Below are 18,782 nucleotides of genomic sequence, written 5' to 3'. Positions count from 1 at the left end.
GTAGATACAGAGACGTCATCGAAAGTAAATTCTTGTATCTTATCTTTAAAAACATGCTTAGAATTTATTTAGAATTTTGATTCTAAAATTTTGCCAATGTATCGGTATTTTAAAATTTCCAAATTAAATTGAGTAATAGTTCTTTAATTCTTCCACTGTCACATGACTTTTATCCCTTCACAATACAACTTCATATCCTCAGTATAAGATCATGATAAAAAACCTCAAAATCAAATGGTGCAAAAAATATAATTTTCAGCATGCCACGATTAGGCGTCATGAAGAGTCTTCACAAACAAGACTTCTTTCCAGTTTATTATTAATATATGCTTTTTATTTTTCTAAAAATACTAAAAAAAAATTATTATATCTAAAGTAATTGGTGAGTAAACTCTGTAAGTATTCCAGTTTACTCTGTATATATTGTTCTGTCATCCAGAAATCCAGGGGAAAGATTTGAAGAAACAAGTAAGAAGAAATGATGAGAACGGTTGTCTCTCTCACACGTTTCAATGACCTTAAATTGTTTTGCTAATGAATGTAAGTTTGAAATAAGCCTAGATCAATTCCAAATGGATTATGTACTCTACATACCTGATTTCTTAACGAATCAGGAAATGTCTGTTGATGTCTTTTGAATAAGTTGACAATGTTGTTTGCCTGACGATGTATCAACCTCAAGTATTTCCTAAATTTCATAGTTGTGAGTACTTGTGACGACTATAACTTAATAAAATGTAAAGCGCTTTTGAATTATAAAGTTCAAAGTACGTACTTGCAGTACTCCACAATTTCATCTACATTGTTAAGATGTACCAATGTGTCTGTCCTTTCTCTTCTTGTGATAGAGATCGTGAACTTGCCGCGCCTAATGTTTGTACGTTATGCACAAACACTTCAAACTCACTAAGTATCTCAACTTTGAGAATGCTATCATCATTTTGTTCATATAAGAAAATCGAGTTTCAATACCACTTAGATATCTCGAACAAATCGTACTTGATTCATTCATCACACATACTTCGACAATAGACCCTTTAGGACGTGCTTTGTTTCAAACATACTGCTTTAGTGTGCGTAGACTTCTCTCAATGGGATACATCAAACTATAATTAACCACACCAATGACTTTTTCTTCATACGATAAGTGAACAACAAGGTGTACCATTATGCTGAAAAAGGCAGATTAAAATATTTTTTTCAATTTGCAAAGTATATATGATAATGATATCTACTTGCAATTGGTCCAAATCACCTACTCTTATCTATTGGGTTTTATGCCCTAAAACTCGTAGATAGTAAATATAATTCATGTTATTTATTAATAAAATGTTATTATTTCAATAAGCGATATTGATTATATTATTAGCTTTGTCTTAAGAACCTAAGTCTAATAAATTAATATCCTAAGCCGTTTAATGAGTAGAATATCAAATCGCCGAAATGGTACGATCTAAATCTTGAAAGCAAAGTGACTTTACGAGTTCTTTGATAAATCATCAATTTTACCAACTAGCTTTTAATTAAAAACTAAAATCCTAGATTTTTAAGAGTGGTTAATCTAACTATTTGGGAGTCTCAAAAGTCACATCATTTATTCGGTTAAAAAGTTAATGAAATCTTAACCATATATACCAATATACTTATTTTTTAATTCAAAGACTAAAACCGATGTTAAAAGTTTAAGGTCCAAAACTAAAACAAGATACAAAGTTTATAAAGTTTATGAAACAAAATATAAAATTTAAAACCATTAATAGTGTGGTTTGTGGTTGTTTAGTAACCTTGTTCTTCTACTAATTTTCCCTCGAGATGTTCGTTATGTTATCTCATGAGTTGTTTTACATAATGTGAAGTTTATGGCATTGGTATGATATATATATATTCTACTTTGATTTTCCAATAATATACATATTAATTTCATGAGGATGTTTTATTCTTTTTAGGGTTACCATATTGTTGGAAGAGGCTTGAGCCATTTGTTGTGTTTGTTTGAGAGAATAACAAGAGTGTCAATCTATATGATTGTGAAGCAATATGCAACAAAGTACAGAAAATCCTGAGTTATGTCTCTAGCTAGATTATCATGAACGCCATTGTTCCTTGTATGAGAAGGGAGCCTCATACATTAGAGGACATCTTACGTCTATAGTAAAAATGAAAATAAAAAAGTGAAGTGCCCAATTTGATGAATGGGAATTGCGGAATTAATCCATGGCTACCTTCAACCCTAATAACTGCAAATGATTTCACTTCTTACTTTTCTATTGCCAATCCAGTTACTGCCTCTTCTATGGTGGTGCACTATATCTTTACACAACCAAGAATTTGAGAACTTTGATGATGACAATTCACCTGTATATACAAAATACTCCTCACTGCAACTAACTAATTTATCAAGCTAACCAAACTCAAACAAAATTTGAGAATAATTAAAATTTTCATCTCAACATAAGACCATGTTTGGGCCAATATATATATATATACATCCCAACAAAATGAACACTTCCATCTTAAAATAGGTTGTTACTTTTTCATATATGTGATTTTGAAAAGTTTTAACAAAAATTCAAATTCACTTCAAACAGTGAAAAGTGTAGGAGCTTGAATTTGATACGATGGAAATTGTGTTTATAAATTTAACTTGTAAATATATATATATATATATATATAATCAATATCAAACAAAACTATATTTATGTGAAATCAAATGAATTAGATCTATTGTCAAAATATTTGCATTTGAGCCTAGTGACATGTGCCTAAGATAAGGATAAAGGAAGGAACTTTTCATTCTCCTCTTTATACCTTAGAAAATGAGAGGCACAACTTTTACCATTCCAAAAGGTTAAAATTTTATAAAGACAAAACCATCTCCCTCTTTTATCATTTTTTTTATAAGTGCATACACATCCAAATTTAAGTGAGGAATCCTAGTAAAGAAACTTTGTTGAGATTTACATTTTGTATCTATCTTCCAACTTAAGCATGCGTGGTCATGAAAATTTGTCCAAAAAGTCAAAATTTACAACTTTGAAGGATAAAAACCATATACACAGCTTAGATGATTTTGTCAAACGTCTTAAACAGGAACGGGTTTCAATGACAGAAAACCTATAAGATGAAGTGATTGATGATGTGTTGACATACTCTATCTTTTTTTTTATGTTAAAGAATTGACACCGGGCGACAAAAACATCATTACTAATAACTAATCTATCAATATACATTGTTCAGATAACAGATTAAAAGCAAGACATTACATACAATCGTTTATAAAATTCTACCAAAGTCAAGGCTCAAACCTGGTTAAGAATTAACGAAAGGATATTTAATAAATACTATATGATTGTTAAGCACCTTTTTGTATTTTTAGGTTAATTAGCCTCGATTCTCCATTCTTTATTTAATACTTTTCTCAAAAATATTAATAAACTATTTGATAAACATGTTAACTAAAATTCATTAGGTAAAAATAGAAGCAATAGTTTAAAGGTAAGTGAACTATTAGTTAGAGTTATTTATTTTTTATAATACAATTTCAATCGTTAGATGATTTGGATTAAAGTGAATTATGTGCATCGACACATTCAACACTAATTCTAGTCATGTTGAAATTTTTTAATGAAGTTAAAGTAAAATTGTAAACATCAATAATTATGTCAAAATGTGATCTATGCTAGAGCTTTGTAAAGTATACCAAAACAAATTTATAAAAGGTTATTTAGAAGCAACTTTATAAGTTGCATATATACTCAAGTGAAGACCAAAACTTTAATAAAATAAAAATAAAGAATACTCCAAAACAATCAAGTGAATATGGTCATGAAATGTGGGAGAAATGAACGACTAGACTCAAATAACTTTGGTTTTAAGAAATAGATTATTAAGATAAAAGAAGGACTAAGTTTAACAACTAAGTTTGAGAGATTAGACAAAGATTGATGATGTTTAGGTTGGCTTTTTAACCTTACTGCCCTCTTTAAAGTTGAGAAAAATATGATAGAAAAATAGGGAAAAACAATTGAATAGAATAACAATAATTAATTAAAAGATAGTGAGAGAGGAGTGGTTAAAATTGAAAAATTGAAAAGGAATAATTAGTTAGTAGGTATAGGGTTAGACACATTAGAACATGATTGAGCATATTATAATTATGTAATGGGGACAAGACTGTCACATGAACAATATTATATTTTCTCATCATTACTTTCAGAAAAAGTTAACAACTTAATCAAATTCTTTTTATTAACATTCATTTTTTTATAACATAAAAATGAAATATGAAATATAGAATATAAATGTTGTTGTTGTGTATTCATCACCCACATCTAAAGCATCTTCTTTTTTCTTTTTCTTTTTTCTTTAATCCTCTTGTCATAAATTATTAATAAATATTACCACTAATCTGCATACCAATTATAGGCTTCTTAATATTAAATTATTTGTAAAATGAATACTAAAGACTGCAAAAGCAGTACATATAGGCTTCTTCTTCTTCTTCTGCTGTTGAACCCCAAAAAGGGTTGGTTTTTACTAAGCTTATAAGACATATATTTGTCCTTCTTAATGAGTATTAATAAAATATTAAACTATAAATTTTATATTTAATAGTTACGTTAAGTATTTAATAGTTAATGAGACTAAAAATATAAATTTGAGTTTGAGTCTGATTAATTTGATCTATTTGACATATTTATTAGGTATAAAATTGAATTTTGAGTTTAATAGATTAACTAATTTGTATTTAACATATTTGCAAATTTTAAAAAGTTTATTGGCCATAAAATTAAATTAAAGATTTTAGAGTTATTTAAATCACTTTTAGAATTAATTAGTAAAACATTAAACACCTAAAAGTGAGAGTTTAACTTAGCTTTGATTTACCTAACCACCCTTTATAGAGATGAAAGCTTTAAATTTCAATTAATATACATACATATATATATATTATATATATATGTATGATAATAATAATAAAATGAGGATTAGGAATTTATTTCATACAAATTTAGCAGGTTAATGGACAAAATTTGTAAATTACAAAGGAAAGAAAAAAAAAAGTAACTTTTCCAAACTAGAAGTCCACTAGTTCTTCACTCTTTTTTCCTCTCTCAAATATTTAAGAAAAGTCTTCTTTTCTTTTCTTTTTTCTTTTTGATAAAAAAAAAATATATGAAAAGTGAAGAGATAATAAAGGTTTTTGATTCATTGGGCCTAGTCAGAATCTCACCACTGCCAACCTGGGATGCTTTTTTAATTAATTAGCTCTTTTATATATAATATATATTAGTTTTGGATGATAGTTGTATTTGTTTTAGAGGTTGGATTAACCTCTGTCTATAATTAAAGTGATTGGTAAAATTATTGTTCGTTTTTTTAAAAAAAATTAATTAAATCCAAAACAGCACAAAGAAAAACTAATTGATAAATTCAGAACTCAATGAGGACATTAGTTTAGATAAATATGTCTTATATAAAATTCAAACTATTTTTTTATGCTTAAAGGATGATTGAGCTTTGAAACTATTCCAACGATCTGTTATAGTAACTTTAAAAATCATAAACAATAAAAAATATATATATATTACCTTAAATTTTTATAAAATTAATAATTTATGTTTTTAAACTTAGATGGTAACAATTTAGTATCCTTTAAAATTTGTAGACTAAATTTTAATAAACAACAATTTAGTTAAAAAAAAAGTACTAAGTGATTGGAGTGAGGATATGAGTTGAAATAAGTTATGATATTGGTGCTTGGGGACTTTACTTTTGTATATCACTGATATTTTATATTTCGCCAACTCGATAAAAATGCATTCTGTAACCCTCCGAGTTTAGGAAGGGGGCATGAATGAACCAGTATCACTTCTGAATGAGAAAGATCTTGAGGACATGCAATGATGGCATGAAAGTGAGGTTAATAAAGTCTTAAAAGAATTAAAAGTTACTACCTATACCAACAAGGTGTACCTTCCTTTTCAGTGGCTCGATCATAAGAATTCCAAAATTAAGTATGCTAAGCTTGGAGCAATTCTATGTTGGGTGATCACCTCCTAAAATTTTTTCTATGATGCATGTAAGTGATGACAAAAGTAAGTTAAAAGGACTTGTGTAGGTTTGTGGATAAGACTTTCACTCTAATAGGCCTTTAGGACATCTAAGGATGAAGCTGCCAGGTCGCAAGGGATGCAGGAGAGTGTCGGGGATCCAAATTCTAAGTCCTGGTTCAAATCTCGGACCTTGGGCGTTACACACTCAACCCTAATCACCATCGATATCTCCATTGTCATTCTAGACACTAACTCGAATTGCCAATGTAACTTAGGCAACCATTGCCAACGACCAACTTTGACCACATCCAACAATTATCGTTGAAGGCCAACTCTTGTAGTCATCTTCACACACTTCAATAACCATTATTTTAAATTAATAATTTATAGTCATCTAGTATTTGACAATAATAAAGCACTTTCAACATATAATAAAGCAAACAAACTTGTATACAAAAACACTGTTGAGAAGGAGTTGTCAAGCACATGATTGTTTTTAGAGTCTACTGAATAAATAGCAAAATTAAAGATTTGTTTTGGATAAATAGGAGAAAAAATTTCTTAATTATAATAATGACTAAATGTCCAACATTTGGAAAGTTTTTACAGCATTCAAAAACACCAAAATACCCTATAACTCAACCAAAATACCACTATATATAATTGATGCACACGTCAAACATCAAATACAAATTGAAAAAAGTTAGGCCAATGTAAATACAATGTATTTAAGTATTCTAGAGGTCACTAATTACACGTAAATACAGATACTTAAAAGGGAAACAAAGAAATACATAATGCTGCAAAATGATTGAGTTGGACATATTTTTAAGGCAAACAAGTAATAGGTGAAAGATGGGAGCAGAAATCAAGTTTAGAATAATTGTTTGTGGTTGAAGTAGAGAACCGAATCATAAGAGAGGAAAAAGAAAAGTAGAGATGAATCTTATTGGCATTCAACAATTGGTGACAACATTACATAATCAAACATTAAAGGAAAGAAAATATGGGACTTGTATGAATGTTTTCTAGTAGACCTATGGGAGTATTTAGTGTATTATTATGATATCGTAAAGATATCGTTATGATATCATTGTGTGAATTATTTTCCTAAGTGTATTTCTTATTTAATATATTTTAGCTTATATCTTTGCCAAATGATCAATAAATTAGAGATTCATTCCATAAAAACAACGTAGTATCAAAGCTCTAGATTTATTTTGTTTCATTGAATCTGGCCCCCACATCCCCGTTCGATGTCTACCTCTGTTGATCATTCGTCGATAGAGGCAGACTCATCCCTCATTAGTCGTCGCCCCTTAGATTTGCAAATCAGCCACCGCCACCGCACTTTAATTCCCTTTGTCCTCAAATCTACTGCCATCCAAACCCTATTCGTCTTCTTCGTCTTCACCACCATTCGCGCTTGATTCATTTTTCGCTTCGATCAGTTTGGTTTTTTTTCTATTCACCTCCAATTTTCAAATTCGTTCACTCCAATTCCAAACTGATCATTTTGGCTTCCGCATCTGGTTCTAATTTGCTTCATTATCGACCAGTTTTAGTTCATCTTTGTCCCACATAGTTATGGTTTCCATATGCTCTGTCCCATAGATCCAGTCTCGTTCCAAGATCTGTTCAGCTCGTCTCTGTTCGATTCTAATCCATCCGCCCTAGATCCAGCCAACCTTTCCCTCATGTCTTACTATATGTTTTGTCATCTCTTTATCAAGCCTAGGAGTTCTTGTTTCGTTCTTTATAGGTTTTGTTATAGATCTCTATACGAAGATCTATGTTTCTATCCCAAAATTTTTTCGTTTTGTTCTTTGTGGGTTTTTTTTATCCTAGAAGTTCTTTGTGTTTGTTCTCCGTGGATTTCTTATCTATTGATTTGTTTCCTTTCGTAGCAAACTCGAACTTTAAGTTTGAGGGAGTGTATTGGAGTATTTAGAGTATGTTTATGAGATATTATTTTGATATTATTCTGATATTATTTTGTCGATTTTTTCCTTTAGTATATTCCTCATTTAATATATTTAGGCTTTTATCTTTGCTAAATGATCAATGAAATAGAGATTCATTCCATAAAGCAGAACAAGAAAAATATTCCATAAAACACAACAAGAAAAATATAAAAAAAGTGGAAAAAAAGAAAGAAGTTGTAGTATGTAGAGTTACATGTTTTTCTCTTTCTTTTAATCTTTTATTAGCTTAAATTAGGTTAAAATTGGATTCTAAAACAAAATGCACAATTTCAAATTCTACTAAATTTATTAGGTTATTGAAAAATGAAATTTAATTCTTTTTATATTAATTTGAAATTTACAAATTTCAAATATTTTATCATCTATGACATTTAGAATTTCAAAACTTTTATTAAATAAATTCAAATCACTTATCTTCTCAAATATTATATCAGTTTTGACACTAAAATACAAAATTAAAAGGAATCTCATTCTCATCTTTTGGTTAATTTTCAAAATTACAACGAAGTCAAGTAATATTTACGGTTAATAGAATAATTTAAGAAAAGTCTATTGGAACTTATTATTTTTTTTTCAAAATTCCATATTTTTTCTTACTGGTTTATAACTATTTTTCAATTATGACTCTTCCTTTTCTTAATTTTTTCTGCATCATTCTCTATTCTCTCCTTGACATTGTTCTTTCTTTTTCTCGTCTTTCTTCTCCTCTTCTCCTCATCTGGTGCAATTTTTTTTCATCTTTTCATCGACTTTTACTCTTCTTCTGCAATTTTTCTTTTATTTTTTTCAAATCGTTATTTGGTTCAAAATCATGTATCAAATATAAAATAACTATTTTTTAAAACTTTTTTCAAACTGTTATTTGATTGTTTAGATCGTGTGACTAATATAAAATATCGTGAAAAAAATTGTTGGGATATTGGATAGTCAAATCTGAACGATCGTGTATTGTCGAATTTAAACACAAAGAATCTTTAAAAAATCGTTTAGAATTGGCTTTCCAAATTTCAAATCTAAATGATCGTGTACAAAAATAGCCAAATTTAAACGATCGTCTACCAAAGGGTCTTAACAAAAATCATTTAGATTTGGTTGCCCAAATTTAAACGATCAAATCTAAACGATTGTGTATAAAAATAGCCAAATTTATACAATCGTTTATCAAAGAATCTTGCAAAAAATCATTTGGATTTGGTTGCCCAAATTTAAACGATTAAATATAAACGATTGTGTACAAAATATAAACGATTGTTTTTCGAAAAATTGTTGAGAGTTGGCAACCCAAATTTAAATGATCAATCTAAACGATTGTGTACAAAAAATTATTAAAAAGTTGTTTAAATTTAGATTTGATTGTTTAAATTTTGCACGATGGTTTCCCAAATACCAAAGGATGGTTTCCCAAATGTATTATGCATACCAGATGCTAAGTAATGAGAGTATTTTTGAAATTTTCTATTGTGGGCATGTGAGCTTTTTTTGTTTCGAAATTGTTTTATACAGTGTACATATTTTGTTGCTTTGTTCTATATTCTAAAAGACCTTATAATTTTTTATATAAATAGTAATAATATAAAGGTTAATTTTCATAAATATAACAAAATAGCAAAATATTTATGGCTTCGGTAACAAAATGAAAAAGTCCATCAAACTGGCCATTTTTTATAAAAATTATAAGTTTGTGCTTTCTTTTCATTGTCTTTCTTCTCTACCTAAACGATCGTTACAAATATAAACAATCATGTACCAAATATAAACAATCGTTTTCCAAATATAAAACCAAAAAATCTTGGAAAAAAATTGTTGAGATTTGGCTACCAAAATTTAAACGATTGTATACAAAAAAATTGTTTAGATTTGGCTACCCAAATTTAAACAATCAAATCTAAACAATCGTGTACCAAAAAATATTGAAAAAAAAATCGTTTAGATTTGACTCCAAATCTTTTGAAAGAATAACCAAATCTAAATGATTGTTTCCCAAATATATTACGAGTTGGATATCAATTAATCGTGGTGTATTTTTTGTATTTTTCATTGTAGGCTTGTAAACTTTTTTCGTTTTTTTAATTATTTTATATCGTATAAATATTTTACCTGTTTGTTATATTTTAAAAAAGAACCCTAGTATAAATGAAAAAATGCGTAAAATGAATATCAAGGGTTATTTGTGTATAAATATAACCCTAGTATACCTGTTTGTTATCGAAGAAAAATGTGGTATATAATTGACAATTTTTTTTTTTTACTTAAATCATATAATTCATTATACACGTAAACTCAGAGGTTATTTGCCCCTAATATTTAGAGAAAACGGTCAAAATAGCAAAATAATGGAGTACATTTGGGAAAATAGCAAACATTAAAAATAATTTGATTTTTAGCAAAATCTTATAAAATAGATATTTTTTTATATTATTTCACCCAGTTTTATCCTTGATAGAATGAATATCAAGCTTGTTAGTTACAATGTATTTGTAAACTGTAAAATTAATATTACAGTGTATTTGGATATCATTCAATTTTATAATCAAACGAAATTAAATAAACGATTATTAAATAAATATTTATTTTATCTATTGATCTCATGTAACCAAGTTATGTTACATTCATGCCTTAAATTGATAATAAATTATCTTTTAAAATAATAAATTTTACGCCTTTTATATTGTAATAACTTATGTATATTCCCTAAAATTATGTATATTCAAAATTTTCAATAAACGGATTAACCATATTATTCTATATAATAATACACATTTAATTCATACTATTTAATTCACATAATTAAATCATTATTAATAATGTTATTCCTTCATGGTAGGTTTTGTTAGAACGAAGATTCTAAGTTTTGAATTTAAAAAAATATCAACTACCTAAAATTCTGCATTTTATATAATAACAAATTCATATAATTAGTGTATCTTTCCTATTATTAAGCATTATCTTATGAATTAAATGTTAATATAACGACAAGAATAAAATCAGTTTATGTAATTATTATTTTTAAATTGAGATGTTTTTCATAGATTTTGTTGAAAATCATTTAAAATTGATTTAAAACTACAAAAACACTAAAAAATATTATTCAAATGACAATATCCCAAAAAAACCGTGAGAATAATATGATTTTTATATGAAATTACTTAATTGTACCAATTTTTCCTTTTTTAATATGACTTTTATTTTGGGGTACAAAAGTATTCGAATGAATTTGTTTTCAGTTTTGAAATTTTTTTCACTGCAGCTGTCCTCTTTGTTGGTCGCATTTATCGTACCCCTGTTTTATAATTGCTTGAGATTTATGGTATATCGTTTCTTATAATGACAATGCAACGTGTGAAGATTTTTTTTTTTTATGGTAGATGGATATAATCTTCTCGATATATTGACTACCGTGTGGTTGATGTATTTGTTCCATTCTCATCTTCAGTTCAAGAATTTTTACAGTGCATTCAAGATGGAATTTTTTCATCCTTACATATTTCCGTGTGTCACATTACTCTGTCCTGGGATGGATGCAAGAGTTCGAACCTTATTCGGATTGGTGAAGACAAGGACATGTATTGGCTTATTTTGATTTTTTTCGAAATTTCCTGACAATGATTTTGTTTTGGTTGTTGATTTTACACCTGCTGGATCGGTTGAAAATACAACATGTTTCAATAAGGAAGTAAATACACAGCAACATGCACACAATGCATCGCAGATTATTGATGTTAATTCCTTTGATTCACCAAATGGTGCAGTACCTATTAAGGTCGGAGTAAAGTTTAGAACCAAGTCAATATTGAAGAAAGCGATTTATATGTTGGCAGTGAACAATAGTTTTGAATTTGTTACAGTTAGGTCCAACCGCATATCATTTGACATTCGATGCAAAGATCTGCCGTGTTCATGATATTTACGTGCTTCTGTGTTAAAACAAATGATAATTGGATTGTTCGTAAGTTTACGGATACACACCAGTGTGCTGCTGACATTGTTAAAAATGATCACAGGCAAGCAACATCATGGATTGTTTCTGAGTGTACGAAGTCATTTTTGAAAATGAATGACAAGGCTCCATGTTGCCCTTCTGATGTTATTAATTACATGAAAATTAATCACGGGTAAATGTAAGTTATGATAAGGCCTGGAGAGGGCGTGAGATTGCATTGAATTCCATTAGGGGTACCCTGGAGGAGTCGTATGCCATGATAGCGGCATTCACAGACCTATTGATTAGGAATAACCCATGTATAATTTATACATCAAATATTGTTTATTTGCTATTATTTTACTCATTTTAGAAATACATTGTAATTCTAAATTACATTTATTGCATAATTAATAGGAACGTATGCGGCTGAAGAATTAGAAGACGAATGTCAATGCAAGTTCTATTTCATGGCCCTTGCAGCTTCATGCATGGATTATGTGCATTTCATCTCTATAAGAACTTGAAAAAGAACCATAAGTTGCTTCATATTGAAGAATCATTTCACAGTTGTGCTAGAGGTTATACCCAATTGATGTTTGAGTACTACATGAGAGAACTTGATAATCTCTCTGCATCAATTAGACATGAGTTGGAAGCTATCGGAAGACATAGGTGGGCTAGGGCATTTTTTAGGAGAAAGAGGTACTCGGTGATTACAACCAACATTTCTGAAAACATGAATTCTACATTGAAAGAATCTCGAGAATTACCTGTAATTGGACTTTTAGAATCAATATGTAGTTTGGTTCAAAAGTGGTTCTATGAACGTCGCACCAAATGGAATTTTCAACGCACGAAACTATCACTACATGCAGAAGATATGATTCGAGAATCCTTAACGGAAAATCGCTCAATGAATGTAAGTTTTCTGAGGCCTTAAAAATAGTTGCAATTATTTTCTATACACTTATTTGTGAATGACATTTGGTTTAACTTTTGACAGATATATCATATAGATCAACATGAATTTGAAGTCTACTATCGTAAGGAACAATTCACTGACAATATTTTGGCCCGTACGTGCTCATGTCGCCAATGGGACCTTGACTTGATCCCCTGCTCACATGCTTGTATTGCCCTTTCTACAAGGAATCTTAACTTGCACATGTACACTAATAAGTTTTATTATGTGTCAAATCTAATAAACTTGTATAAGAAGGGAACACGTCCTATTAGTAGTGTAGATCAAATTAAGAAAACATACCAAGGTGGCAACGATGGACTTCTTCCGCCCCAAGTCAGACATCCAGCTGGAAGGCCTAAGAAGAAGAGACTTTTGTCATTTTTTTGACAAAAAGGTGACTGTTCGTTGCAACAGGTGTGGTCAACGAGGTCACAATTGTAGGTCCTGTAAAAAACTCATTCAACATTAGGTTACCATTAAGTAGTTTCTATAGGTATTAGTTATAATTCTGTTATCACTTGATTTTCTTATCTAGTACTAAATGTTCATAAGTTTTGTTGATATAGAATTTTGCTTCAATATTTAACATACAGAGTATTTGTTATATTTTATGAATTACTAAGCATTTTCAATTATAAGGTATACTATATTGTACGTTGTATGTGTTAACTTTCAATCTAGATACATCAAGGGTGTCATAATATTGAATTCATGACATATATTATGAAACTGTGTAAATCTAATGTATCGAGTTATTTGAACAATCATGATATATTTATATACATGCATTCAAATTTAATCATTCCAAAGTACATCCACATTTTGATGACCTGAATATCAACACAGTTTATTTTAACATTCACGTACATCCAAATTTTTATGACCTATTATCAAACGGGCCATTTTTTAAATATTCTAGGTTTGCCCTTCCTTTTCATTGTCTTTCTTCTCTACCTCCTCTACGATTTTTTTTTTGTTTCTTTCTATCATCTCTTTTTCTTCTACAGTGTTTCTTTTTTTTTTCTAAACTGTTATTTAATTCAAGATCATGTACCAAATATAAAAGACCTATTTTTTTATCGTGAAAAAAAAAATCGTTGGATATTGGATAGCCAAATCTAAACGATTATGTACCAAAATAGTCAAATATAAACGATCGTGTACAAATAATCTTTAAAAAATCGTTTAGATTTGGCTACCTAAATCTAAAGGATCGTTTTCCAAATATAAACGATTATTTTTCAAATATATACGATCGTGTACCAAAAAATCTTAAAACAAAATCGTTGAGATTTGGGTAGCCAAATTTAAACAATAAAATCTAAACGATAGTTACAAATATAAACAATCATGTACCAAATATAAATGATCATTTTCCAAATATTAAACCAATAAATCTTGGGAAAAAAATTGGTGAGATTTAGCTACCAAAATTTAAACGATCATGTACAAAAAGTTGTAAAAAAAATCGTTAAGATTTGGTTACCCAAATTTAAACAATCAAATCTAAACAATCATGTACCAAAAAATATTTTTAAAAAATTATTTAGATTTGACTCTAAATCTAAACGATTGTGTATGTAAGAATAACAAAATCTAAATGATTGTTTCCCAAATATATTGCAAGTTGGATATCAATTAATCGCGGTGTATTTTTTGTATTTTCCTTTGTAGGCTTGTGAACCTTTTTCATTTTTTAAATTGTTTTATATCATGTAAATATTTTACCTGTTTGTTATATTTCTAAAAAAGAAGTTTAATATAAAGGAAAAATTGTGTAAAAAAAAAAACTATTTATTAATCAAATGATAAAAATAAATCAATTGGAAGAAGAAGATTACTAAAAATAGAAATATGATAACAAAATGTACAATCAAATTGAAAAGGAATAAGATAAAATTAAATTTGATAAATCGAAAAAGAATAAAGATAAAATCGAATATGGTTACAAATTTGAGTAGATATTCGTGGAGAGAAAAATGAGGAACACACAAATTTTTATTATAATTACCAATAATGAAATAAATGGTAACTAAAATCTCATAACTTCACATTACAATTTCACTCAAGGTGTAAATGTGACATTAGTTAAATCTCATAACTTCCTTTTACTATTATATTGCATATGTAACTAAATATTAGTTAACTCGTAGAGCATATACAAATATTTATTGGAGAAAAATGAGATTTCTAATTGACAAATTTTTTTTACTTAAATCATATGATTCATTATACACAAATTATGCACAAAGACTCGAGGGTTATTTGCCCCTAGAATTTAGGGAAGGGTGGAGTGCACTATTTTAGTTCACTCAACGTTTGGCCCAAGTATTATCTTGATACTAAGATTATGGTTTCCCTATCCATCTTTCACTCTCATCACATACTATTCTACTCATTCTCCACTCTTCTCCTCTATCATTTTTCTCACTCTCGTTTCTCCTCTGGCATTATTCCTCACTCCCCCCCCCCCCCCTTTTTTCCTTTGTCATTGTTCCTCACTCCCCCTTTTTTCTTTCCTCTATTGTGTCTCTCTGTTTCCTTCACTTGTAATTTCTCTCTTTCCCTTCTCTGAATCCCTCATCTTCGTCTTGAATCGTTGATTTTTAATTCCCTCTTTCAGAGACCCTTCTTCAAAACACTCATTGGTTTCATTAAAGACTCGATTTCCTTGTCAATTGATTTGGAATCCTCATCTCCGAAACCCTCATTATTGTCGTTGCATGTCCGCTTTGACTTCTCCATGCCCCTTATACCTTCCCATTGCTACTCCTATGGAAACCTCAAATGACCACTACTAAAAATTTGGTCTTTCTTGACATACACAAATTTTGATTTCTTGATGGTCATGGCATATCCTAGCTCAAACATATCCCATACTTTTTTGCCAAGTTGCAGCTATGCGGAATGATGTCAACGCATTTAGCAAGTTCCATCAATTCCACTACGTATAATGTGTTTTCCAATGTCAAATGTCACAACAAGCAATGAGAATCTCATACCAGATCACATAGGAAGTATGAGGCATCCTACTGATCAAGATCACATAGCATGAATATGACATTCTATATTCTAGAACACACAACAAGAATAGAGTATCTTATCACAAATCACACAACAAGGATACGACATCCCATACTAGATCACACAACAAGTATGAGGCATTCTTATCACATAAGGTACAAAAGATAATTTCCTTTCAACTTATCAAATTTCATGCATTCTTCATTATTTTAACACAACGTTTCAATTCATTATAAGTTCAATTCATTTTCAAGTCATAAACATTTTGATAATTTGAAAGTATAAATCACATAGTTTGTGGTCTAAAGGAAAATACGTTTAGGGATTCGAACACAATTGGAAATCCTTTTAATTTTGGAAAAATGTTTTATAAAAAGAACCACTCACACTCAATCAATTGGGGCTAGCTTTTTCGCCCAGCTCCTAAGTCAAGAACTTCTGTGCAACCTCTTGCTAGGAAACAAGCTGCCAAGAAATTTTGGGAAACTTTCTTAATTCTTCCTTAACTCAACACTGGAAAAAGTAGTCTAAAATTGGTCGGGTTTCTTCTATTTATAGGTTTCTTCGACGATGTTTTTTATGCAAAAATGATGACTTCTACCAGCGATGTGAACTGTCCAATCATAGGATGCCACATGTTATTGACAAATTCTTATCCTACATTTGGATTGGATGGCAAGATCAAATAAATTACCGACTTACTGACACAAGTGTTAGCTATCACTACTAGATGGAGTAGGCTCGCGTCTAATCGTTCGTCACGTTGCCTTCTCCTAATATCTTTTCTTCATCGTGGAACTCCCTTGCAACACGTGAACACTTCTTTAATACCCATCTCATCGCCTTACTATTCCTTTTGCTTGAATCTCATCGCATAGAGCAAAACGCGTTTAGGGTCTCACATACATACTACACTAGAACAAAAGAAATTCAAGTTCCAATGATTAAACGAATTTCAAACCCGTGAGGCTCTTATTTCTCTCTAATTTATTTACTTGTTATACCTTATGTTTGTTGTTCTCTATTTCCTTTCTAATGTACGAATGCACTTTCAGTGATAGAATTAGTATGTCTTTGTTTTTTCAACTTTTTTATTTCATTATATTCGTTTGAATTGGCTTAATTGTATTTTTTTTTTATCTTTTCAGGCTGCTTGGTTTTATAACCATTTATAACACGAGGTAATATGCACACAAGTTTTTTTTTTTTTTTGCTATGTTCGAATGTTTGCAATTTTAGTATATTGTAACATTTAGGCTACATACTTTTCTAAACTTTGTACCCGAACTGTTTAATTGAACAATTTTTTTGTGGCACTGTATTCTGGTTTTAACTTTCATTATATTAATCTCATTTTTTTTGGATGATACTAAATGAGGATTAGTTTTTTTTTTTTTTGTTTATGTGCATTTTTTTATGTGAAATCTCACATAAGTTTAAGTTAATTAAATACACTTAGGAAAAATAACATACGAATAATTTTTAAAATATATATATTTATGAACACTTCTATATCTTAGCAAAATTATCTTTGTAAAAATGACATGATCTAAACGATCTATCATTGTCAACACGATCATCGTTTACCATATGATCAACACAATTGTCTACCATAGTCAACACGGTCATTTATATTTGAAGTCTTTTTTCTATTGTTGAAAAATAACTACATGATCATGTTGATATGATTTAAATAATCACTTACCAAAATCAACATGATCATTTAGATTTGAAGCCATTTTTCAATCGTTTAAAAAGAACTACATGATCGTATGGATATGATCTAAACAATCATTTACCATAGTCAACATGGTATGTTAATTTTTTTATTGTGTGTTGTACTATAATTTTATGGATAATTGATTTATTAATTACTTAATAAAAGTTATTATTCTTATTATTATTCAATTGCATGTTATTATATAATAATATCCATGAATATGTTATTAAACTCTAAAGGTCCCTAATTGATTATTATTGTGGAAACAATAATTAAATTAATATTAGTATGAGTATAATTGATAATCATACGATGATTATATACGTGGAGACATAAATTATAATCATATTTTCTTATTAGAGAATAGGAATTGGACTGACCCTTTTTGAGATTATTACATGAACATGTGTCATAAATAATCTTAAAAAATTAATTGTTTTAATACTTGGATACGAGATTATCATAATATCAAACAAAAGAATTAATTTATTCTGATGCAATAAAAAAGTTATTTTTAATCAGATAATTATAAAAGTTATACTCGAATACGTTAAGAATTATGTAATTAAAAATAATTAATCATGATGGAATTTATCCCTCATGTAATGGAGAGATCTCTATGGATCCCTCGATTAAGCGTAGTTGTGAAAATGCATGATCATGCTATAAATAAATTAATAAGAGTATTAATGTCATTTATTGTTTCAATATGCTTATCAATCGAGAAAGCAATTGAATTAGATAAGGTTTACTTTGTCCATGCCTTATATTAAATTATAGATATCACGTAATAAAAGAATTAAAGCAATAATTATATTAGGTTATGGTTGAATCACTGACTTAATTTAATATGAGTAGCCATAATGTCTTGCTAGAGACCAATTATGACTTATGGGTCATAAAACGATCGAGTTATGGGTTCATTGCCACATTAGAACCTAGCGATTAATAAACTCAATTGAAGAATTGAAATCTTATTAAGATCTTAATCTTATTAGGAAACCCAGGAAGCCTATAAATAAGACCCGAATTCGAGGAGTTGAATTTATGTTGGATCCCCTACATTCATCTGCATTCCACAAACCAACACGAATTCTTTCAGCATGTTTTG

General features: G+C 29.0%; 1 protein-coding gene across 1 annotated transcript; it reads left to right on the top strand.

Moving 5' to 3' along the window:
* Positions 1 to 12,408: 12,408 nt before the first annotated feature.
* On the top strand, positions 12,409 to 13,314 carry LOC116405263. Its single transcript, XM_031889236.1, has 2 exons — positions 12,409 to 12,882; positions 12,967 to 13,314. The coding sequence occupies exons 1-2, from the start codon at positions 12,409 to 12,411 to the stop codon at positions 13,312 to 13,314; spliced, it is 822 nt and encodes a 273-aa protein (XP_031745096.1).
* Positions 13,315 to 18,782: the final 5,468 nt, after the last annotated feature.

Source organism: Cucumis sativus, chromosome 7 (genome assembly GCF_000004075.3).
Source record: "Cucumis sativus cultivar 9930 chromosome 7, Cucumber_9930_V3, whole genome shotgun sequence".
NCBI lineage: Eukaryota > Viridiplantae > Streptophyta > Magnoliopsida > Cucurbitales > Cucurbitaceae > Cucumis > Cucumis sativus.
Note: the sequence above shows the minus strand (reverse complement) of the source record. Positions and strands in the feature narration are given on the sequence as shown.